This window comes from Phodopus roborovskii, unplaced genomic scaffold (assembly GCF_943737965.1).
Source record: "Phodopus roborovskii unplaced genomic scaffold, PHOROB, whole genome shotgun sequence".
Taxonomy (NCBI): Eukaryota; Metazoa; Chordata; class Mammalia; order Rodentia; family Cricetidae; genus Phodopus; species Phodopus roborovskii.
Window position 1 is genome coordinate 10765001 of NW_026126571.1, and position 24295 is coordinate 10789295.

The following is a 24295-nucleotide window of genomic DNA, read 5'->3' on the forward strand; positions in this document are numbered from 1 at the left end:
TCACCTGATTAGGAAGATGGAAGGTGAAATACTGGGCTTGGTCTAAGCCCCCGTGGCAAATTAGGCCAAGAAGCACAAAAGGCCTAAACAGAAAATTGAACAAATGAATCTAGGATGTAATTGGATTTAAGTGGGGAGTGTATGTATGTTAGAATTATTTTAAGATAAACAGTCTCAGCTGTGTAGCCTAAACTGGCCTTGAACCCTCAGGGTCCGTCTGAGATTAGACAAATTTGCTACCACACCCAGTTTAAGTGATTTTTAAATTAAGGATTTTGTTGTTTTTTTATATGGCTGTTTATATTTTCTTATTGCTCAGCAGATAAATGTACAAAGTACCCTGGCAACCTGAATTTGACCCCTGGATTCTCCATATATGTGCCATGGCACTCACAAGTCTGTTTCTACAAAACACATCATATAGACAAACACACAACAACAATAAAACTTTAAAAATTTGTGTTTTCTAAGGAAAGGTATTTTAAATGTGGCATCAGAATTGGTGACAAGGACTGACTCAGATTCACCTGTTGCATGTTGGTTATTTATTGTTGGGTGAATACTGGTGGAACATTTCATGTATGTTATTTACATTGTCCTAAACAACTGTTCAACCCAGCAATTGCCATCCTGAGCATGAGTGTGAAAACTGAGGTTTATGTTAGAGCCACAGAGGGCTAAGGTTAAAACTTCTCTACTGGAATTCCTTGGGAGAAGTGATCTTTAGTGCACAGGCATCTCTCTCCTTGTAGATTCTTTGGGAGAATAAAACCACAGTCATTTCTCTGTTGTGTTCTAATAAGGAGACAGTGGAGCAGCAGATTGGAACATGTGGTCCCTTGAATAGGGAGGGGTATGGCAGACAGGAGGTTTGGATCATGCTTATCCTTTAAGAGCTGCATATGTGATGTGGCTTAGTATGCCCTTTGCTCATGAAGTAAACGCTTCCTAGTGTGACTGTTCACCTTTCACTTCACTTTGAAAACCAAAGCAGAGGTGTGAGTGTGCCTATTGAAATAGGATGTCAGGGAAGACGGTGGTGGCACCTAGAGGCCCACCTATGCCACTGATTTTGCTGAACTACTTACTGAGTTCACTTCCCAGCCATAGCTTGTGAAAAACACTGCTGTCTAGTGTATGCCTAAGTACAGGGTTATCTCCTCATCGGTCCTGCACCTGATCATCAGCAACAGGGTATTGCCAGATTTCCCCCTAAGGGGATTATACCAGTTTACAAACTTGCCCAGCGTGTTTGACAGTTCTGTTCCCTCATTTCTCACTACATTTGCAATTGCCAGATTTTAAAAGGTTAACCAGATGGGTGTGAAATCTTGTTTGGTCTTACTTTACTTTTCTTATCTTTTGAGGTGGAGCATCTCTTCACATGTGACCATAGGATGGCCACGATTTTCCTCAGTCTGTGTCATCAGTTGGAGGGTTTGCTTCCTTCCATATTCCTCTCAGAGTAACCTTTGAGTTGAGTGTGAAGTAGCTATCTCCTCCCAGTCCAGGTCTGTTTCCTCTGTTGAGAGTCCTTTGGAGTCTGCTCTTTCTAACCCAGCAGCAGTGACTTACAGTGCAACGATTGTTGGGGTCATAAACCAAGTTTTCTTCAAAGTAGATGGGGAGCTTAAAAGTAACACTGAGAGTTGACACTTGGGGATTAAAGCAGTACTGTTTTTAGCATGAACTGCTAGTAACTATGATTTATGGATGTATCTGGTGAGCAGTGAAAACTGGTCTTTAAGTTGATGAGCCGTCCAAAGAGACAGCACAGGTCTCCTGATGCTTGTGTGCTCCCTCACCCTTCAGTCTCCAGACTTAATGTGTTGTGTGTTTCTTTTTCCTGCTTTATTGCATTCTGCACAGATGGACACACCCTTGAACATGTACTTTTTCTTTTTTGGTCCTTGTTTGAATCCTTTCTCCCAGTAAGAACTTCATGTCTGGCTTCTCTTTGCTTTATTGATTGTTTTTCAAGACAGGGGTTTTCTGTGTAGGCCTGGTTCTCACTTTGTGCTGGGATTAAAGGTGTGTACCACCATGCCTGACATATTGTATGATTTTTACTTTACACAGGGTCTTGCTGTGAAACTCATGCTGACTGTGACTCAGGACCCTCTGGTCTTAGCTTCCCAGGTGCTACATATAGGCTGTTTTCATTGTTTTAAGAATACGAAAGTAAAGAGTAAGGTAGATGATGCTAATAGTGCTAACTATAGACAGGTGTTCCTGCTGGTTTATAGCGTTGCTGATTTCCTGGATAGCCAAGTGAGTGTTTGGTCACCTAGTAACAAGCTGGAGGGAGTGCCAGCTCTGATGCAACAGAGTGAGAATCTGCACCTCTTCCTCGTCCTTTATTAGTGATTATATCCAAGTAGGACATAAACAAGTGACAAGTCAGGGTGATAGAAGGGAGCTCCGAAGCTTGCATTGTCCAGGACAGCAGCGGTTACAAAGCTTCAGTGTGACTAAAGACGTTCTACTGTAGGGCTGTTGTGTTTTAAAGTTTTCTCAGTAATTAGCATTTATTTTTAGTATGTATCTCCAAGAAATTAATTATCCAAATAATTTTATTATGTGAGCAAACTGTTGGTGATAACTGTTGATTATTTTATTAAAGGCAGCTGTAAGAGAGAAGGTGGAAAGAGGCTTGGTCTGACTTTGGGCAGGACCATGTTTATTCACGGCAAATGGCATCTTCATTGCCCGCATGTGTGAATGGTCAAAATACCTACAGAGGAGGATGGGATGGTCATTCATACGGGCAGAAATCCCTTCTGTAGTCCTCAAGAAAAGCGGGAAGTGTAGTCTGTCAGCAGGAGAGGACCAGTGACTACTAAAATTCTGACAGTATGTTAGTCATGGTGCCTGTATAATGTAGTCTGCACTGTGAGGAAGCCAGGAGGTCATGAATTCAAGGTCAGCCTTTATTATTTATTACATAGTGTGTTGGAAGCCAGCCTGGGCTACATGACACCCTGTTTCTAAAAACAAGAAAATTGATTAATACATATCAACAAGTAAAAATATCTTTGAAAGCATATTTATTTTCCATCGTGGTTTTCTTTCTTTCATGGGGAATTAAATGCCTGGTAACAAATTTATAGGAGGTAAGATTGAGAAGTAATTATTAGATGAGTTATTACCACCCTGGGGACTGTGTTTGTTCACAGATCAGTGATGGGTATAACTCTAAGTGGTTGATTGTTACATAAGCTTAAGCATGTGGAGAATGCTAGGCATATTCCCGAGTTTGCAGTAAATTACATCATTAGATACTCATTATTTTATTCATTTGAATGGCCTCTGGAGCAGTAAAATAGCCCCATTATTCTTTGGGTTTCTAGTTGAGTTCAGAAGAAGAGCAAAATGCCAGCACTCTTGTGTTTTGGTTATTATAGACAGCACACAAAATACAAATGACTTTTTTAAAATGTCAGAGATAGGCTCTCTGATAAGCAGAAGTAAAACTCTAACTTTATGGGTGATGGTGGTTTATTGATAAGTTCATGTGTATATTATTTTAGCATTTAAATTATTTATGTTTTTTCCACTGGTTAGGTTAAGTTCTAGTATAAGAGATCCTATTAGAAAACAACAGTGAGGGAGGACTCCTGAGACCCCGGGCAGGCTGAGACCCCGGGCAGGCTGAGGGGCTTTTGGCTGCTAATGTCTGCTTTTCTTTACTGTTAAATTACCCATACTCCAGTAAATAACCCACAGTTGTGTTTATGCAAGTAACCCCCAGTTTAACTCCTGAGTTATTAAGAAAAAAAAAAAAAGACATGAATTAGGAGGGTACTTATTAGGAGAAGAAGTAGTCTAGAAGTAGCAATAAAACAAGGCAAATGGGGAATGTATATGATAAAATATATTACATACATGTATGAAATTGTCAAAGAGTAAATAAAGATTGAAAATGAAGAAAAAGTATTATATTAAAATTAAGACATAGTAACAACTGAGTTTCTTTGGCTTTCATTTTGCCTGAGTGATTCCATATTTTGATGTATTTACTTGGGCTCCTACATGAACTACTAAAACAGGAGAGATCACTGTGGGAAAATGTGCTCAGTTCTGGAGAGGAGCACTCTATTGGTCATTGTAAATAGTAAGTTGTTTGCATTGTGATTGCAGGTTACTTAGTCTATTTTATATTCTAAAACTAGTATCCTGTTGATTAGGCTAGTTGCCTAGAATTGTAATTTCACCAGATGATCTTGTCTCATTGATCTGTGTAGTTTTTAAACAATAAATGGTAGGACTTATTAAAGTATAATACCTATATAAGGCAAAGGGCAAAAATGAACTAGACAGAAAACTTTGAACATGATAAAGATTTGTTCTTTCTTTACTCTTAACAATTCTTTGAGAATGCTTACTACTTCTTCCTTTCCTAAGGATATTTTTACTGGATATATAATTCTGGGAATACTGACTTTTTCTTTTGCTACTAGGAAAATATCCCTTTAACTCCATAGTTTCTGTTGAGAAATTATAATTATTGAAATCATAGTCCCTCTGGAAGTAACAAGCCATTTATCCTCTAAGTCTGTGCGCATACACACATACACACACACACATAGGCGCATCCACACATGCACACCACACAGGCGCATGCACACACACACACAGGGGCATGGCAGCCGCAGCTGTTCTGGTCTTTGACCTGATTTGAGACAGGGTCTCTTGTTCCTGCTGTGTGTCTAGCTTGGCCTATGCAGTCCTGGGGATTCTCCTGCCTCTGCTGCCCATCTTGCCTTAGCTCTGGTTACTGTATCCAGCTTTACATGGGTGCTTGGGACATGAATGGGTCTTAGTCCCGCTGAACCATCTCTTTAGCCTAACAGGCCTTTTTTCTTGGCTTATTTTTGTTTTATTTAGATTTTAGTGTTTTAATATTCTCAGTAGAATTTCTTTGAACTTGTCCTTTTTTGGAGTTCCCCCTCTTCTTGTATGTGAGCGTATTTCTTTGGTAGTTCTTTTTTCCATCCTTTGATTTTTCTGATGGCACATTCTAAGTCCTTTGTTATTTTCCCAGTTGTTGATGCTCTGCTCCTTTGTGTTTTGTTTAGAGTCTTGTTTTTCTGTTGTTCAAACTAGCTAATATTTCTATGTGCTGGCATCTTACACTGCTACTTTGTACCTGCTTTTTTGTGTCTGTAGTGCGTTTATTTTGGTCACTGTGTCTTCTGACTCTTTACTATGTGTATCCTTGATGTTTCAAGAGTGTTTGACTCCAGTGGCCTGAGATGGGTGGGGTTCAGCCTGTGAGTTCTATCTTTAGGACTCTTGTGGTGAAGAAGAGAACAAGTTGTTTTCTGCCTCCCATAGTAACTGTTTCCCTTTTCCCTTCACACATGCATGCAATAAAAAACAGACAGACAAACAAACATTTAAAGAGTGTTTGCCCTTGTCTTGGAAATATTTTTGTGATGATAGCTTGGAAGTCTTGGGCTTCAGCGTTTGACCTATTGACCCTGGTGCTTGTCCCTTCCTCTCCTGTACCAGTTGATGTGTACCCGGTTCCCATAGGAATTTGTGCTGCCTGTCACCATGCAGACAGCAGATCCAGTGCCCCCCCCCTTCGGTTTTCAAAGTCTACAGTGTGCTCCGTGGGGTCAGAACTATGTATCCATAGCTCAAGTGTAGGCCCAGTAATATGTAAACTGCCCTTTTTCCCACCTGGCCTTCCATCTCCTTTCTCCCAGACTCAGAACTGCAGTTGTTGGGCTATAGATAGCATGGTTTATTTCGAGTCCTTTGTTGATGGAGATGTGTTATATGTGTGCTTCTGTCCTTTGCGTTACAGATAGTGCTGTATTGGGCATACTTTAACAGATTACTATAGCATGCTTCTGAAAATATTGCTATAGTATAATGCCCAGAAATTAGTTTATTGATTTTCTTTTCACAGAAATCAGTGTTTAATTTATACATTTCCCCAAAGTGCTTCTCATGTTATTTTTTAATATATGTGATTATTTCAGCAGTAATCCCCAAGAGTGAACAGAGTTAAAAGATATGAAAATTCCTGCCTATGATTGTATAGATGAATTAGTTGGATTAGCCACTTACTGGTAGCAAAGTAAGGTGTAGCCCTTTGTTAGGTGGGGTGGAAAAAGAAAGTCCTCTGTCCATGATTCTTTGCTGTTTTCCTTGCAGAATTTTGACTCTGACATTAGCAGTGTGGGAATAGATGGCTGCTGGCAGGCAGACAGCCAGCGGCTTCTCAACGAGGTGATGGTGGAGCACTTCTTCCGACAAGGGATGCTGGATGTAGCTGAAGAGCTCTGCCAGGTAACCACACGCAACAGAGCATAGGGACAGCGAGCAGGGCCATGCTGTGGCGCTCGCATGTCTGCAGATGAGACTCGTGTTTACCTCAAACTGCAGATGCAAGTTCTTAGAAATTATGGTGCTGTAATTTAATATCTGAATTGCTCTTTCCTTAAGAAATTGCACTCTTAAAGCTTAGTATCTGAGTTGTTTTTTCCTTATTCTGAATCTGATAGGTTGGTTCCTGGTCATGAGTCAAAGTATCAACAGTGATACTATTTTCCTATGTGGCCCAGGCTGTCTTTGACCCCCCCCCCCCATTTCAGCCTTCCCAGTGCTGCAGTTATGGGTATGAACTATTTACTCCACTCCTATTTCCTCTTTTGATAGGAAATGTTAACATAAAAGAGGAATGACACAAAAATATTGGTTTGTTTTTTGATCTAGTAAGACTGGGTCAAATACATTCCAAACTAAAAATTGACTTCAGGTGACTATTGAAGTCATCTGCTGTGTGTGTTTCCTCCAAGTCACACCCTTTCTGTTCTGCTGTGAAGTAGCAGCTGTTGTTGCTGTTGCACATGAGAAGTGTGAGGTTTGGAGAATCAAGTGCCCAGGGCCATTCTAGGAGCTTTCGTGGAGGAACTGGGGATTCAGTCCCTTACTCATCTTCTCAAACTCCATTCTGTTGCATTTTTTGTTTAAAAATGAAGAACTCAGAAGATAAAATAATTTAAAGCGAATCTTTAGCCTACAATCTAAACCTTTTCTGTTTGAAACAGTTGGAATAAATGGTACTTGAGTCTTTGTACCTTTTGAGGTGTCAGTGTCCATACAAATCTCACAGTAAATTATATCATTGAAGATTATTTGTTTTCAAGTAACAACCTTAAGACAACAGCTTCACAAAAAGTTTGCTTTTCCTGTACAGGAAAGAGGGGTAGGAAGAGAAGTTCCTGGCATCTATCCTATGAAGTTATTAGTCCTTGTAGCTCTGTACTTTCCAGTGTTTCCTCCTCCCTTGTGGTGGGACCTCCAGCTGCACACTGCATCCCAGGAGAGCCTGTGTGCTTACAGTTTACTGGCCTGAGTGTGCAGACCCACATACAGCTGTCATGTGCTCAGCTCAGATTTGACACAAGCGTCGTGATGGAGCAGCTTCTGCTGCAGACGTAGATGCTAAAAGGCAATTCGCTTTGACAGCCCTGTGTTTTATAATCTAGACCAGCCTTTTCTGTTGAAAATATACTAACAAGTTTTTTGTTTTTTTTTTTTTTTCTATTTTTCTTTTCCTTCCAGGAATCTGGATTGTCTGTGGACCCAAGTCAGAAAGAGCCATTCGTGGAGTTGAATCGAATATTAGAAGCATTAAAAGTCAGAGTTCTGAGACCTGCTCTTGAGTAAGTTATTCTTTCTTTTAGGTCCTGTGAGGGGAACTCTGTAAGAAAATATTTGTAAAACACACGAGGCATATTTAGATAGGTTTGTTTTACCTAGGGTAGGCTTCACAGGACTCAAGAAAGAACACTTGGGTTTCTTTTAGCCAAGTGAAATATGGACTATATAATATGAGAACCTGGGCAGCCTGCTTAAGTTAACAGTGGCTCATGTTCCCAGAAGAGAAGGGTTTCCTTATCTATGCTGGAACACTACTTTGAGTAGACCAGCATTATAACTGAAGCACCATTGTTTAGACAATTTCTATGTGATATTTGAGCTTCCACAATCTACTTGGGTGCTGTGCTGTCATTCTGAGAGGCGATTTGGTTGGTTATGAGAACTAAGTGATACTCTGGAGCAGAGCACAGATGTGTCTGTGGTAGGGTGCTGAGAAAGGCAGAAAAAGTCATTTGTCCCATGTTAAAATTGTTAATGTGAAGATTATCAGGATATTTATAATAAATAACATAAAATGAAGTTCAAAGAACAAGTTAATCCAAGTAGAGTCCTACTATTTTCAAACTTGGAAGATCTGAAATCAGTATTAATGGTTGGGAATAATCCATGTGGTGAGCTGGGCAGTGGCATCGTACACCTTTAGTGCCAGCACTCAGGAGGCAGAGGCAGGAGGTCCCTGTGAGTTCGGGACCAGCCTGGTCTACAGAGTGAGTTTCAGGACAGGGTTCACAGCTACACAGAGAAACCCTGTCTTGAAAAAAACCAATAACAACAACAACAACGATGATGATGATGCTGATAATTATAATGATAATAATCCATGTGGTGTCTTAATTATTAAAACAGGTGACTATATTTTTGAGTTTCAGATGGAGGTTGCTGCATAGTTTTCTATATTTGATCAGTTTTTAAAAAATTTGCCTATTTCTAGAACTAGCCCAGATGAACAGATCCAGTGTTTATGTGTGTGTGTTTTATGATTTCTGTATAAAAATTAAAAATGTAAAATAAAATGTAAGTGGTCTGTTTAGAACTGAGTTTTTCTCACTGTGTGTCTATGTAAGGTGTGTTTTACCTTTGTATAGTGTGTATGAGGACTATTTTTAGTTTGGTTTTTAGAGAGGGTGTTATTATTCATAGCCATGGCTGGCCTTGAACTTGTGAATTTTCTGACTCTTGATATCCCAGGTGCTAGGATATTTTTTGGCTTGTTTTGTGGGGTTTTGGGTTGGTTTTAGATTGTGACACACCTAGGCGATAAGTTTAAGTATCTGTAACCTTATTTACAAAGTTAACATCTAAGATGAAGAAGTGAGAAGGAGCCCAGGTACAGAAGTATGCTGAGCTTCCCAGTTCTGTAGTGCTCAGGATACGTAGTGGGTTGTTCTTCAAGTTGTGTTTTAGGTGCTCTAACTTGTATTAATTGCTGACTGACTGCGCTGAGTGGTTGAACTCCTTCAGCGTTAGAAGCCATCTCCACTTTTCTTTTGGAGAAGGGAATGCTAAGTGGTTGGAAACTGTTTCCATTAAAGCCAGCTGGTTGCTTTGCTAAAGCATCAGAAAGAATATTACCTTGATAGATTTGAGACCATTGGAATCTGACTTTAGTTTTGTGGATTTAGGACAAACAGTTTTCTTTCTTAAAAAACCCTCCTAAGAAGAAAAGAAGCGTGCTTTTAGAAGCTGTGTGGCTTTGAGAGAAGGTGATTAATGTGAGCTCCATGGGCATGGAGTCAGTGCGGGAGATTGTTGTAGAAAAGTTGTATAGTCACAAGCATTACATTGACAGGCAAGTGGATGCCTGTGAGTTCTAGGCCAGCCTGAGCTCTGTACACAGAAAACTCTGTCTTGAAACACAAACAGATAAAATTACATTGTTAAGTCTTTATTTTATATGAAACCTTTATATTTGAGTTTAGGGTCAACATCAATTATCCTAAAAAAAATAGCTTTTAGAGTTGAACCCTTAGGGACACAAAGCTTCTTACCACGTTTGTTAGCTGTGGTTTTGACAGCCGACCTGAGGTACATTTCTGTTTTTAGTCCTAGTTCACTGAGCCAGTGCCTGCTTGTGCCGCTGTCGTCTGCTCACTCGTGATACCTCCGAGTTCCAGAGCAGAGTGTTGTTCTTTCCGTCAGTGACGTGTACATACAGTGTGTATGTGCTGTTTTCTTCCGTCAGTGACGTGTACATACAGTGTGTATATGTGCTGTTTTCTTCCGTCAGTGACCTGTAGCTATACAAATCTTTTTGACGTGTACATACAGTGTGATTATGTGCTGTTTTCTTTCCTTCCTAATGAGACTGAAAGTACTGGGGTGCAGTGGTTACTTTTCCAGAAGACCCGGGCTTACTTTCCAGCACCCACATGGCAGATCAGAACAGTCTGTGCCTCCTGTTTCAGGAGATCCAGTGCCCTCTTCTGGCCTTCAAGGGCACCTGACATGCACACCGTGCATACACATACATACACAAGGACAAAACACATGCATAGGAAAAAATGAATCTTAAAAAGACAGCAAGCACCTTGAGAAATATGTTTGCTGGTTTTGTTTGTTTTGCATGTTTTTGTTTTGTTGTTGTTGTAATGCTGGGGCTTAACCCAGGGCCCTACAGTATGCATTAAACAGGCATGTCTCACTAAGCTGTATCCACAGCTAGTTTTTAATTCTGAGTGAGGTAAAGGCACTTGCACCAAGCCTTACCTGATTCAGTGCCCTCTATTCACCATGGAAGAAGGAAAGACATGATTTCATGACTCCACATGAAGGTCAGGATGTGAGTGCCCCCCAGCAAGGAATGAATGCAGAGATAAATGGGAGAATTTAATTTAAAAAGAGGTTCCCCTGAAGAGTTTTGATTCATTTGCAGATAGGCTGGTTTAATAGGAAGAAGGATAGCTCTAAGTAATCTATGTGTGAATCCCAAGACTCACACTCCAGAGTGTGGCCCTCTTCATACCAGGGCTCTTCTTCCTATAAAACCTCATTAAAGAAGTAATTGTTCTCTAACTTAGTATGTTTTCCTTTAGTTTGCATCTTCTAATGGTTGATGTTACTACAGCTTCCCACAAGATGGCAGACCAGCCCCCCTTTTCACATGCTAGATGTCAGCCAGTTTTTCAAACCCTTTGCTCATGCCCTTGATTACTCTTAAAACCTTTCTCTCTTGCTTTAGGTGGGCAGTATCAAACCGAGAAATGCTCATAGCCCAGAACAGCTCCTTAGAATTTAAGCTACACCGACTGTACTTTATTAGCTTGTTAATGGGTGGAACTACCAATCAGCGGGAAGCCTTACAGTATGCGAAAAATTTCCAGCCATTTGCCCTAAATCATCAAAAAGGTGAGTCTGGAGTCAGACAGCTGTTTTCCTTTTACTTTGGGGAGGGAGCCTGGGCAGGGTAGGGGATGTACAGGGAATTGAGACAGTGTCTTTGTGTAGTCCAGGCTGGTCTCAAACGTGTGATCCTCCTGTGCTAGCCTCCAGAATGCTGGGAATACAGATGAGCACCACCAGCATGGCTTGAGTCAGAGGTTTTTTAGAATTTCAGTGTGTGGAAGGAGGCAGGAGCCACTACATGTGTCTGTCATACACATTTGCTAAGAATACAGTTGGGATAACGGGTCATAGAAACACTGCTCACTGACACTAGACAGGGCAGCATTGAAGCCGCAGACACTCAGAGCTAGGGATTCCTGACTGTAAAGGCCACTGACCAGACCAAAGTGTGCAAGCCCCTTGCATCACTCTTGCATCACCACATGGCTGTGTGGTGAGTGTGGCCACTTCTTCCCCAAACACACGTGACACTTAGAGACGAGAAATTCCAAGTTCAGTATTTCAGTGCTTACCTTTCTCATTGTCTTCCATGCGGTGTCCTCAGTTTAGGGCGAGGGACGCACAGGGAAGCTTAGCGACTGGAATGTTTACATTCTTTTAGGATATCTTTCATGGGATGGAGATGTCCTTCGATTTCTCACCTTTGTTCACAAGTCAATGCTGCTTCAGACCTGACTGCACACCTGCATTTGCTGGTGCTTTCTTTTAGACATTCAGGTGTTGATGGGAAGCCTCGTGTACCTGAGACAAGGGATTGAGAACTCACCATATGTTCACCTGCTTGATGCAAACCAGTGGGCTGACATCTGTGACATCTTTACACGGGACGCGTGTGCCCTTCTGGGGCTCTCCGTGGAGTCACCTCTCAGTGTCAGGTGCAGTAATGACCCCATTTGCTCTGAAATGGGCACTGTATTGGGCGCCTTTTCTTGTTGCTGTTCATGATTAAGCCACTAGATTGTGTTGTCTTTCTGGAGAAGTATAGAGTGGGTACTTTAAGTGTTTGCCATAGTTGACAGTGACAGTTTTAGACAGCTGCTCTCCAAGTGTGGTCTGGGACCCGGGGAGTCCAATCCCCCCCCCCTCCACTGCTGACCTGTGCACAGATGAAGGCCTTTGCTGTGGGGGACTGACTCCAGCCTCTGCAGATACTCGACATGCTCCCCATTACCATTCTGGCTGCCTAGGAAATGCTTGTTGAGCTTGCAGCGCCTTGGGTAGGCAGTAAATACTTGCTTTAAGCTGACATTTGGGTTTATGTCTTTTTAGTGTTCTGGGTGACACAATAGAGCATTTGCATAAAGAACTTAGTTTCATGCCCCAGGGTGATGCTTGAGACAAAGAACCTGTGTATTGAGTTATGATTTGTCTTGTTACGGAATATCATTTTTGTTGTGGGATATTACTTTAACTATGTAAAGGTGTGTTACATTTGTTTATGCTGCATTAGTTAACCAGGTAAAGATGTATCACATTTGTTTTGCCTTGCATGCCTAAGGCACCTGGTTGACATGATAAAAAGCTGAACAGCCCATAGCTAGGCAGTAGAGGAGTAAGCAGTTGGGCAGAAGCTAAATAGGAGGAGGAGTCTGGGCCTGAGAGGGACTGGAGGATGAGGGAGATGCTGGGCAGCAGCTGCCAGGCAGCCAGACACAGGAAGCAGTAAGAATAGGACCTACAGAGTGAAAGAATGGCAAAAAGCCCACGGCGAAGTGTAAATACAGAGAAGCCGTAAAAGTGAGTTACTAGAGGGAGCGGGGCAAGCATAAGCTGAGGCTGAGCACTCATAACTAATAATAAGTCTCCATGTCATGATTTGGGAGCTGATTGCTGGCCCAGAAGAGAGCCTGCTACAGGTTTTTACTTGGAATAATTTTCAACAAACACTCCAATGTAGTATGTTTATTGTGATTTTCAATAAATGAGTTCATTTTACTTTCTAACATTAAGTGATGTAATCCACAGAACCAAAACCACAGTTACATTGTGGGTTTGACAGCGATTTTCCAAGTAATTGAAGGAAGCTAAGGAAGCAAGTGATGCAAAATATATGTATCTTTGACATAAAATTTAGGCTAACCTTGAAATTTTGGGTATGGCCTTGTAAAGGCTTTTCTGATGAGATTGTAGGTGTTTTTCATTGTAAACTGGAGGAGAAACTTTGGAAGGGTTAGTTCACATAACCTTAGTCTTCCCCTTTGAATGTGAAGGACCACCCACCCTGGTTGGAGGCACACGAGCTCTTAGTGCTGCTTTCCTCAGCCTCCTTTGAACCCATGGGTTCTCCTAAAGATGGCTTCTCCCTTTCAGCACCAAGTGCCCGAGCTGCCTCCCTCCTGATAGGGCGTCTTTTCAGAAAATTGTCTTTTTAATGTTTGCTCTGTTTGTCTTTTCCTATTTCTCCCATACTGGCTAAGCTTATGTAGCAGCATTAGGGTCCTGTGTTTTGTTTGTAAAGGGGTCGTAACTGCCGAAGACATAGCTGAGGGTTGGGAGCGGGAGGACGGGGAGAAAACCAGGTCAGGTCTCTTTGAGAGGACCGGGTGCCAGGTCTGCTTTGCGGTTGGCACCCTTGGCCTGGCCCTGATGCTTCTCTGTCCCCCTCAGTTTCTCAGCAGGTTGTGTGGCACTGCCCGCACTAATCAACATCAAAGCTGTGATTGAGCAGAGGCAGTGTACTGGAGTTTGGAACCAGAAAGACGAATTACCTGTGAGTTCTATAACAGTTTGTTTTCCCTCCCCATTAGAAATAGGTATTTTAAGGGTTAAAAGTGCTAGTCATGGCATTTAATCAGAAAACACTATTGTGGCCATTCAACGGGGTTGTTTTTATTTGTTTTAATGCACATAACATGAGTTAAAAATAAGGTTGGGAATTACAGCGCCACTCTAAAAAGGAAACAAATCAGTAACTAATTAAAATAGGCACGAGAGAGTGGTGGTGCACACCTTCCCCAGCACTCAGGAAGCAGAGGTCGGCAGATCTTTGAGTTCGAGGCCAGCCTGGCCTACATAGTGAGTTCCAAGACAGCCAGGGCCTCATAATTGAGATTCTGTCTCCACAGGACAAGAAAATAGACATGTGGGGTGTGGTGCCATTTGGAAACACTGGAGAAGTGTGTATCCAGATTTTTGTCTTCAAGTTTCGGATGCAAGCTAATGATGCAGACCTCCAAAGCGGGGAGAGCTGTGCCTTCCTTAGCACACAGTGGTTTCTAGTGAGCTCACTGTGGGCAGTTGTTTATCTGTACAGAGGGGGCCCCTTGTCTTTACGGCCTCCGAGCCTAGAAGCGGCAGGCACATTATGGCTGCCATGAGGGTTATTATATACAGAGTTATTGTATATATTACCCTGAGAGTAGACACTAAGGCTTTCATTTGCAGTTACCGTTTCTGACACAGTTATGTCCAGACCCTGGAGGAGTTTGAGCGTTTGGCACGTAGGCTTCTTTTTTGCCCACCTGCACACATCTTGTCTGCAGCTGCCTTGTTCTTCCAGCTGTAAGCCTGTCCTCAACCCTGAGGGCTTGTTGAAGGTTTGAGATTAAGACTCAGGTGCTCTCCCGGTACTCCACGCGGTCGGGACAGAAGCAGCACTGGACTCTGCTGCTGCCGCCTGAGCAAATGAAAGGGCTCTGTTCCGTAAGCAGGCGCCCAGCTCTGGCAGTTTCATTCCTGAGCACACTGTGAGCATCTTTGAAATTGCACACTGAAGGAGAGCAGTCAGTAGGATCCAACTGACAGTGCACTTGGGCTAGGAGATCAACGGAGGCGGTGGCTGGTAATCTTGCCTCTCGGTTGCTTTGATGTGCTTTTGGGTTTTGTCCTCTTTTTTCCTTCTTTAAAGATGCTCTTACTATGTGCCGGGTTTAGGGTTCCTCTGATCCTCCTGGGTTTGTAAGTCTCTTCCACCATTTTTATGGTGGTGTAGTTTGGACTCAGATCCCTGTGAATACTAAACTGCATCTCCTACCCTTTGTCAGTTTTCCTTAAGTAACTTATTAATAGGTCAGTTTTATTTTTGTTTATTTTTTGAGAGGGTGTCTTGCTGTGTATCCTTGGCTGGCATGGAACTCCATGAACAATAGATCAGGCTGGCCTCACACTCAAATCCCTGTGTCTGCTGGGATTAAAGGTGTGTGCCCCCCCCCCCCCCACCAGGCAGCAATGGCCTTGGAGAGCCATAGCTGTAATAGATTGAGAAGGAAGGGACCAACGTGCTGAGTTCTGGGGTGAAGTAGCTGCTCTGCTGTGTCATTTCAAGCTTTTATATGATTAGATACGTTTGTGACAAAAACATGATGATGATACCATGCCATGAGCTTTAAAGTACAAATCACAAAAGATCCTGTTGAGATTTGGCTTAAGCAGGTATTGGTGTATATCCAGCTTGTATATCCAGGCACTCGGAAGACTGAAGCAGGGCCATCACAAGTTCAAGGCCTGCCTAGACAACTACTGAGATTCTATCTTAATAGAAAAAAAAAAGGGGGGGGGGATAGGGTAGGTGCTAGCTTAAAGCTGCCTGGCTGCATGCAAAGCTCTACATTGGATTCCCACCACTGGGAGGGAAGGAAGGAAGGAAGGAAGGAAGGAAGGAAGGAAGGAAGGAAGGAAGGAAGGAAGGAGAAAAAAAAAAGGTAGGGAGGGGGGAAAGACAACACTTGGTGTACCTCCCTGTTTCGGGCTTTCTCTGGACCACTTCACACAAAGGACATGGAAAACTCAGACCTAAAGTTCACACAGAGAGGACTGTATTTAGACTGTGCCCATCACCTAACCAAGTGTTGCCTACAGGGCAGTCAGGGTGTCTGGTGGTGGTTTGCCTTTGACTGATATATATATTAATTCTGATAAATGTTCAAAGTGTTTAGGCTGGGGATGTAGCTTAGTGTGGTCTAAGCGATGAGTTTGCTGCTCTGCACCACCAAAAAAAAGGTATTAGCTTCTGAAACATGGTATTTGATTCCCTCAGACCCCAAAATCTGGTTTACAACATAGTAGTGTAGTTCTGCAGACCAGTTTAACTCAACTTTGAATCCTAAGACTTCCCTTTCTTTGAGACTGTTCCCCTATAGAGTCTATCAACCAAACAGATGTTCTCACGAGTGTGGAGAATTTTCAGGGTTTCACGAGCCTTTCTACATTTTTCTTCTCTGAACAGATCGAAGTGGACCTTGGTAAGAAGTGCTGGTACCACTCTATATTTGCCTGCCCCATTCTTCGTCAGCAAACAACAGATAACAATCCACCCATGAAATTGGTTTGTGGTCATATTATATCAAGAGATGCCCTGAATAAAATGTTTAATGGTAGCAAGTAAGTGTCTTGATTCCTTAAATGTTAAATAAACCGTCTTGTATAACAATAACATGTAATAAGGATAAATGAATAAAACTAGAATTATGCTTTTACTTACTTGATTCTTTGAGACAAGGTTTTTCTGTGTAGCCCTGGCTGATCTGTAGATCAGGCCAGCGTCAAACTCAGACATTTGTCTGTCCCTGCTTCCCAAGTGTTGTCGTTAAAGTTGTATAGCACTGTGCTCAGCCCATAACTAGATTTAGAAAGTAGTTTCTTAACTATTTGTCAAAAGTGGATAACATCTAACCTCTTTTGTTAGTTTAATCTGCTCAAGGATTTGGTAATTAGATTTATAAATGTAGTTTAATTCTTTGGGTGGGCATCCCCTCCCTCCAAGCTTTTAAGCTTTTAAGTGTATATACCCTCTCCCTTCTGTGATTTGCTTTCCTCAGTTGAGGAGTTTATGCTGCAAAAGAGCCCTGTGTTATTGTTGGTACAGTTACCAGAATAGCATGGCATGGTTGTGCATGCTTATAATTCTGGCAGGAGGACCTGGAGTTCAAGATCACCCTCAGTTACATAGCAAGTTGGAGGGGCTGTGGTGAACTATATGAAATTGTTTCAACCTGCTTCCTGCCTTCACACCCCCGCCCCCATATGGACTACTCTGTAGAGTGGAGATACTATTATTTAGTCAGTTTCCTGTTGATGAATACAGTGCCAGCATGTGTTATCCACATGTGATAAATTCCTACTTTTGTAATCATGGTTCAAAGTGCATAGACAGTGGTAATTTGTGTAGTTAATGAACCCACCTTTAAAAAAAAGTCTCAGGTAATCTAGCTCAGGCAGTTAGGGGAGTCTTCACTGGTGTTGGCTCTGGCCCCATTGTGGAAAACCCTTTCCTGGGAGGTCTCTTGATTGAAAGAGACTGTCTACCCTTTCCCATACCACACCGAAACCCTGGCAGTGCAGGTCACGGTGACCTGGTTCACTGGAGCCAGTGTTCTTGTCACGGAGGGGTGTGTGGGCTGCTCGTGGGGCAGGCTTGGCAGTTCACAACAGATTTTCTGTTCTTGAGTAGATGAATTTTCATTTAGGGAAAGGTACAATGTAAACCTTGGTGGGCTAAGATCAGATTTACTAATGAAATTCAAGATCAGTTTTCAGAAAATTGTCTTTGTTTTACTGAAAAACAATTGTCACCAGTTACTAAATATTGAAGCGGCTTTTGGGTGAAGATGTGACTGGGGGTGTTGTTTTCTGTGACCTCCATAGCCTGGCTAGCAGTTAGAGAGCGTAGCTGGTCCTCCAGGCAGAGTAAGCATAGCGCTGTGCTCTTGCACCTGTAGACATGTGCCCCGGTAGGGATGGAATGAGTGCTCAGTGCTGACGTTGTCTGATTCATTCTTTCTGTCTTGTGTTTAGATTAAAATGTCCATATTGCCCAATGGAACAGAGTCCAGGAGATGCCAAACAGATATTTTTCTGAAGAAATGAGTTTGTTTGCAATTTGTAAGTGAAACTGAATTATGGGTACATTCGAGACAAGAGCGATCCATTGACTGCAGCTATCCAAGGACTGCCGGGTTTATAAGCTGTGTTCCAGAAGCTGCTGACACACGAGTGTGCACGAGGGAGAGCTCCAGATGGGTGTTACATAGGGCTTTTCACTCTTGGTCTTCGTTTCTGATCAAGTAAATACACCAGCAGTTGTCATTCAGTGCAGGTTTTTGTACTTACTCTATGGTGATTTTTTTTCTTTTCTTTTTTTTACTTAAAAGCAGAAACAGAAGTTGACCTTCCTGACATGTGTTTGATATTCTTCCCACGTTTACTTCTGCCATTTTCTTGATAATTGTAAGCTTGAGTGTGTTTGTGGAACAACTTACTTTCTTGTTATGTATACATAGTTAAATGAAAATTCTTCATAGTAGCTTGACAGATTGAATTGTGGTTATACAACAAATTTGCTTTTTTGTTTTGTTTTTCTTTTTGGCTTAAGGAAGAAAGCTGTGATAAATTTCAAATTTGTGTTGCTTTTTGATGTTTTTCTCTGCTCCAGCTCTTGCTTCAAAGTCAGCCTGCCTGCATCTGAATAGTCTATAGCCCTAAGCAGGCTTCCTGTTTAAAATCCCATCATGAATTTAACAGGCTGATGTGAAAATGAAAGAAATATTACTGGTTCTTTGCTTTTATTACCAAGAGGTGCTTTTTAAAAGTGTATTTAATAAATGGAATTCTGAAGTTAGGGTGTTACTGTATATGCTCTCTCGGTCTTAGCACCCTGTCCTTTGAAATCTGCCTCCAAGACTTGGCTGGGTATCACATTAGTTTGTCATCATGACACACGGTGTTGTGCATGTGTATGTAAATACGCACACCAGCATCAAACGTGTGTATGTGGGAGGGAAGAAGCACGTTGCCAGACTCATCACTTCCGGTCCTTAAGGGTAGACGCTAGTAACGTTGTGTACCGTGGACCACTATTACTGCTGGTGTGTGTTGAGTTAGTATATTGTTCATGCCTCTCTTCTGCAGAGTGTCTTATTGAGTTGACTGTGAACCTGTATATTAATCAGATGGCTACAGATAATGATCTTTTCTTTTGTGAGGTATCATCATTTAATGCACTGCCCAGAAAGAGCCATGTGTAAGAGTTATTCTCTGAATGAAGAACTGCATGGAAAAGACTTCTGTGGACATAATTCTGACTTAAACCCATGAAATACTTCATCTTGAGAAGAGTGCTGTGTGGAAATCACCAAGTAGTTCACAACTATATTTCATATGACATAGATCTGAACGTCAACATAGGAATATTTTCACGAGAAAATGAAAAAAAAAGTTGTAAACACAGAAGCAAAGAGAAAAGTGACTCTTCCAGTTTTAAACTACAGATGGACTTGGTTTAAAGGAATGGGGATAACAGCTTTGGTGCTACGTTAATTAGAAATTGCTGGCGTTCACAGTGTGTACCAGCCTGCATGGCCTTTTCTGAGATGTTTACCTGGGAAAGCTGGCATTTGCCTGTGAAGGGAGAGAATAATACTGCAGAAAAGCCCTGTGACATGAGAGAGTGGTCAGTTTCATGTTGATGGCTACCGTTTGCCACGTAGGTTAGCCAGGATCGTGATTGGCCCAGCTCAGAGTGCGTGCTTTGTTGAAACTCAGCCTGCCTCATGGGGCCTGTGCTTCAGTGTTGGGTTGCCGTGGGAAGTCCTCTGTGCCCCACGAAGCAGTGAAAGAACAGACCAGTGCCAGGCAGTACCCTGTGGAGGGTGTAAACTCGTTTACTATAGATAATCTTTCCTTTGAAGTAAATTCTAGAGTGTCAGGCTTATTTTTTTTTTTTTAATAACTTTGATATTCCTAAACCAAATTTAGATTTTAGGGTTTTCCCCCATAACTTATTCTTACCTTCCAACTTCAGACATCTACATGACATTTAGACTTTGCATAAAATTTGTGTGGTACAGACATGTTCTTGAGGCTGGTGGCAAATCTTTTGGGAGCTAGACACTTCACACAATGGGCTCAGGCCATCGTAAGGAGAGAGGCTCTGCCTGTTCCTCCTGGTGCTGGGAGTCACATTGGCAGTATCTTGTGAAGCTCATGAAACTTTAAAAAGAATGAGTTTTAGCAAGTATTTGACCTTACAGCTGCCCCTGTAAAGTCTTATAGTTGCAGTGGGCAGGGAGGGCAAGGGCCAAAACCAGAAACTTGATCTGACAATTTACTGTGGAAATTAGGTGTGGAGGTTTTCTTTAGCTGTATATGAGAGACTGACTGCAGCAGGGGTGGGTTTGAGGGCGCCAGACCTTGACCAAAGATGCTGAAGTACAACATAGGATCCTTGTACTCTAGAACGTGCTCCACAGTGGTGGGAAAGCGCGGCATCGCTTGCAGGAGGGTGCCATCTGTCTCCTTCAGCCCCGAATCAGACAAGGTGATGCTAGAGGCAAAGGTGGTCAGTCACGTGGATAACAGGCATTGGAAACAGCTGCAGAATGGCTGCTTTGAGAGCCATTTGCTTTCTAGGTAGGGACAAAGGCTGTCATGGGACTCTGCTAAATCAATAAAACCTTACTAGCAAATCTTTAGATTCTAGTGTAGCCAGAGCCTCTCCACAGTGGCTAAGGTTGTCGTTGACCTTTTTCTCCTTTGTGTGATCATCACAGATGCATTTCTGTTTTATTGATGATTATACAATTAGACTTTTAATACATAAATGAACGGGTATTGGTGCCTCTTTTATTTTTAAAAAAAAATTGAAGAGCCACCTCATATTCATAGAGTATGTATTTTGTGAGTGTGTGAACTTTTAATTGACAATAAGAAAGTTAGGAAGTCAAGTTTTCGTTGTACTTTTTCCACAGCAGCTAATGTGTAAGGAGACATTAAACCCACACCAAATCATGTGGGGATGAGGGTCCCCCAATCATCCTCTCCAGGGAGCCAGTCCCATAGGCTGTGCGGCTCACACTCCATGTTCTTACGCCGTGTGTTCTCTCCGCCTCGGTGGTGCCAGTCTTTGGGACAGTGCATATCAAAAGCCAAGAGCTCTTGGTTTATCTGCACGATTCAAGCTGCTGGTACATGACACAAGCCCTCTGGTTTCCCAGCCCAGCCTCTCATAGGCTGTCAGTCTGTTAGTCAGCCGACTCAGGTTATCTTCAGGGAAGGTGTGGAGATGTGGAATGTTCAGTTCATCTCTAGGATGTGTATGGTGACGACAAGCCAAATACGTTTCACCATTGAACTGTCTGTACATTACCCTTGGTAACAATAGAATACCGTGGTCTTGGGGAACACACAGAGGGAACACGTAGCAAGGACCACATAAAAGCTCGGTGTTTTGTTAGCCTGCAGCCGACAGGTTGTGTGTGGTACTGTCGTGTTCACCATAAGCAGGTACAAGCTTCATGAACTTTTCATACTGAATTATAATTGAGTAGATACCAAAAACAGAGTGGCAAATGTATTTTAGTAGCGGACGAGGCAGGTAGCTTTAGGATGAAATTTCCACTGTTGATTTTACTTCAAGATGTAGCAAGAGAAATTTTTTAAGATGTTTTTAAGCTATAGCAGGCATATGCTTCATTTATTTCCAAAGAGGCAAAAAGCAGCTAGACTCGATTGTACACGTGTTTTGCTCCATGGTGTGGGTGGATACTTAAACACTTTCTTAGTAACAGTCTTAAGCCACTCGCAGGCAGGCAGGTGTGGGGTTCTGTAGGATTTAGTGCCCTGGGATGGCGGGGAAGTGTGAGGAAACAGGAGTGTGAGTGTGAGTGCATGTGTGGAAATTCACCATCACCCCACCCCCAACCCTGAAGCTAGCAAGCAGCTACTGTTGGCCCTGTCACTCACGACTGCAGCGTGCATGCATTTCTTCACCTTCTTTTCTAACCTACACTAAGACTTCATCGGCTCATCTTGCTCAGATGGCTCAGGATTCTGTTCTTTGGCTTACCCCATGCTCCTGGGTTCTATAGTGTTTCTATAATTATGAATAGTGTTGCACTGTAATCTATCATATAGAGCTATATGTATGGAAATTTTTGATCAGTTTTTTTAAGAGATGTATCCTGTTTGCAAAGGCACAATAAAATTGCATCTTCTAGATTATAGGCAATAAAGGTAACAATAAACCTTACTTAAATCATACTGATGCTCTCTGCTCATTTGATTTTTTGGGGAAAAAAAGTCTAACATATCCAGTAGTTTCAGGGATTTCATTTAACTTAAAAATTCTGATATATTTAATTTATAAATTTCGGACTGATATAATAGAGTTTGGAAAACTATAAGAAATGCTTTGTTAATGTGTGTATTCCTATGTAAAACACATGGCTTCTCCCGTGTATATTTTTAAGATTAAAGAATTGCACATTTAAACAGTGTTTTGTGGAACCAGTCTGTGAATTTTCCAGGTGACCAGGCCGGGTGGGGTGTGGCGCGGCGGTTCCGCTGCTTGTGAGAGAAGAAAGCTCCCGCCGTCAGCTGTGTCTGTGTGCATGTGTAGGACAGAGAGTGTCCTTGTCAGGTCTCACCACCAGGAGTGGGCTAGAGCTTGAGCAGAGCAGACTGTTCCCAGGTTGCTGGGGGAGGGGGGTACCTCGGCCCTGCTGGGTAAGAAGAGAGGCTCAATTGTCTAGCCTCAGCAAGAAGCGAAGGCCGTCAGAGAACAAGATTTACTTGTGTCCCTTTTTCTAGCTTTTGAAGAGATTGAGATTGTTACCAAGGGAAAATCTCGTGAAATGGCTTGAAAGAGCCCCTAGAGGCAACCTGCGTGTTGGACGGTCTCAGGGCGGAGTCATGCCGCCATGTTGTTTTTCCTCGGTGTTTGCCTTAGCTTGTTTTTCTGTTGTCCTACAAAACCATGACCACAAGTAGCTCGCCTATCAGCCAGTCTGCTGGAGGCAATTCCTCCCTTGAGGTTTGCTCTTCACTTTGACAGAACTCAACAGTACAGGATCATTGAGGGAAAAGCCCTAAATAAAGTCTACTTTTTAGTTGACTTAAACGTTGCTAATTGGGGTGGTGGTACATGTCTAGGCAATATATTGGCAACTTCCAACTCTGTATGACCTTTGCCACTTTATGAGAGCAGTTGCCAAGGCTACTTTTAGGTGAAGGGTGTGACTGCCAAAAAAACTACGTGGACCTGTAGGTATCTGATGGTGACTGGAGAGGAAAATGCTTGATAATCCCCTTTCATGTTGCATCTATGTAGCCTGAGTTCTAATATATCTTAATAATGAAAACCTGGAGCCAGATAACGGGGTAGATGCTGAAAGGTCAGAGAAGGAGCCAGCCTCAAGAGAGATCTTTTACCTCTATTGAATCCGCAGACAAAGGGGTGATCCTGTTCCTGTGAGTCCTGAGACTGAATGCCATGAGCTCCTGTCTTCTCGTCTCCTCCCGCCATATAGTGCTCTCTCTGGCCAGCCATATTACCCAGCTGTGCCTCCCTGAGTGCTGGGATTAAAGGTGTGTGCCACCACTGCCTGATGTGTGTGGCTAACTACTGTGACTAGCTCTGCACCCTGACCTTCAGGCAAGCTTTGTTAGATCACAAACAAAATAAATAACCACATATCTATTTCCTTTTTGTTGTATTAACCTTTGAGTTGGGTCATTTGAGGAATGACGGGTACTGTCACAATACTGGATTGACTCACTAGACTTGCCTGCTTTCTCCCCTGCCAACTCCCACCGAAGGCTGACGACACCTACCAGTCACCACGGTGCAACACAGGCCTTTACAGCAGTGAAAAAGTGACAGCCTGGAGAAATGCTCTTAGAGAAACACCCACACGATGGCTCCGAACCACCCGCTTCTCTAGTTCCCGGGGACTTCCTGCCCTCTTCTGACTTCTTTTGGTGCCAGGCATACATGTGGTGCACATATTTACATAAAGGCAGAGCACATTAAAAAGTGACAGTTTAATTCCTCAAAGATCTACCCCCTCCTTGCTGAAGAAACATGAATGTCCATCCCCTTGGTTAGGCCTTTATCTCCCTTTATCTGCGACTCCCATACGCTCCAGGGGTGTGGAAGCTAAGTTCTGAGCAAAGCTCCCTCCTTTTCATTCTGTGGCCATTGAACAAAGCCTTTGTGCCCAACACTCATCTCTCAGGGTTTAGTTTCCTATGGGCTGTGCTTTGGGGCCTGAGTCTGATAGCAGTGTCTGGGAGACCATGTAGGTCCCTCCTCGTTTGGAACTCGTCATCCAGACGTTATAGTTGAGCCTGGCACCCCACTTCTTAGAACAAGCTCTTATAAGTGGGTGGAGGGCTCTGCCTGGGGAGGCAGAAGTGTGTCCACTAGGAGGGTTTACCGTTTACCTTGGGAAGGGATAAAAGTGGGGAGACCCCGGGCACTGGAGAGATGGATGGCTGTGGTTAAGAGCACTTGATGTTCTTCCAGAGGACCCGAGTTCAGTTCCCAGCACCCACATCG

At 42.7% G+C, this 24295-nt stretch overlaps 1 protein-coding gene across 1 annotated transcript in view; it reads left to right on the forward strand.

Moving 5' to 3' along the window:
- Window positions 1-22227, forward strand: part of Rmnd5a (required for meiotic nuclear division 5 homolog A) — a 39506-nt gene extending 17279 nt beyond the window's left edge. The window contains exons 3-9 of the mRNA XM_051203164.1: window positions 6169-6303; window positions 7582-7682; window positions 10859-11025; window positions 11732-11897; window positions 13630-13732; window positions 16187-16341; window positions 17755-22227. Of these exons, the coding sequence (XP_051059121.1) occupies window positions 6169-6303; window positions 7582-7682; window positions 10859-11025; window positions 11732-11897; window positions 13630-13732; window positions 16187-16341; window positions 17755-17818 (891 nt within the window). The 3' untranslated portion in view covers window positions 17819-22227. The remainder of the gene's footprint in view (window positions 1-6168; window positions 6304-7581; window positions 7683-10858; window positions 11026-11731; window positions 11898-13629; window positions 13733-16186; window positions 16342-17754) is intronic.
- The last annotated feature ends 2068 nt before the right edge of the window (window positions 22228-24295 follow it).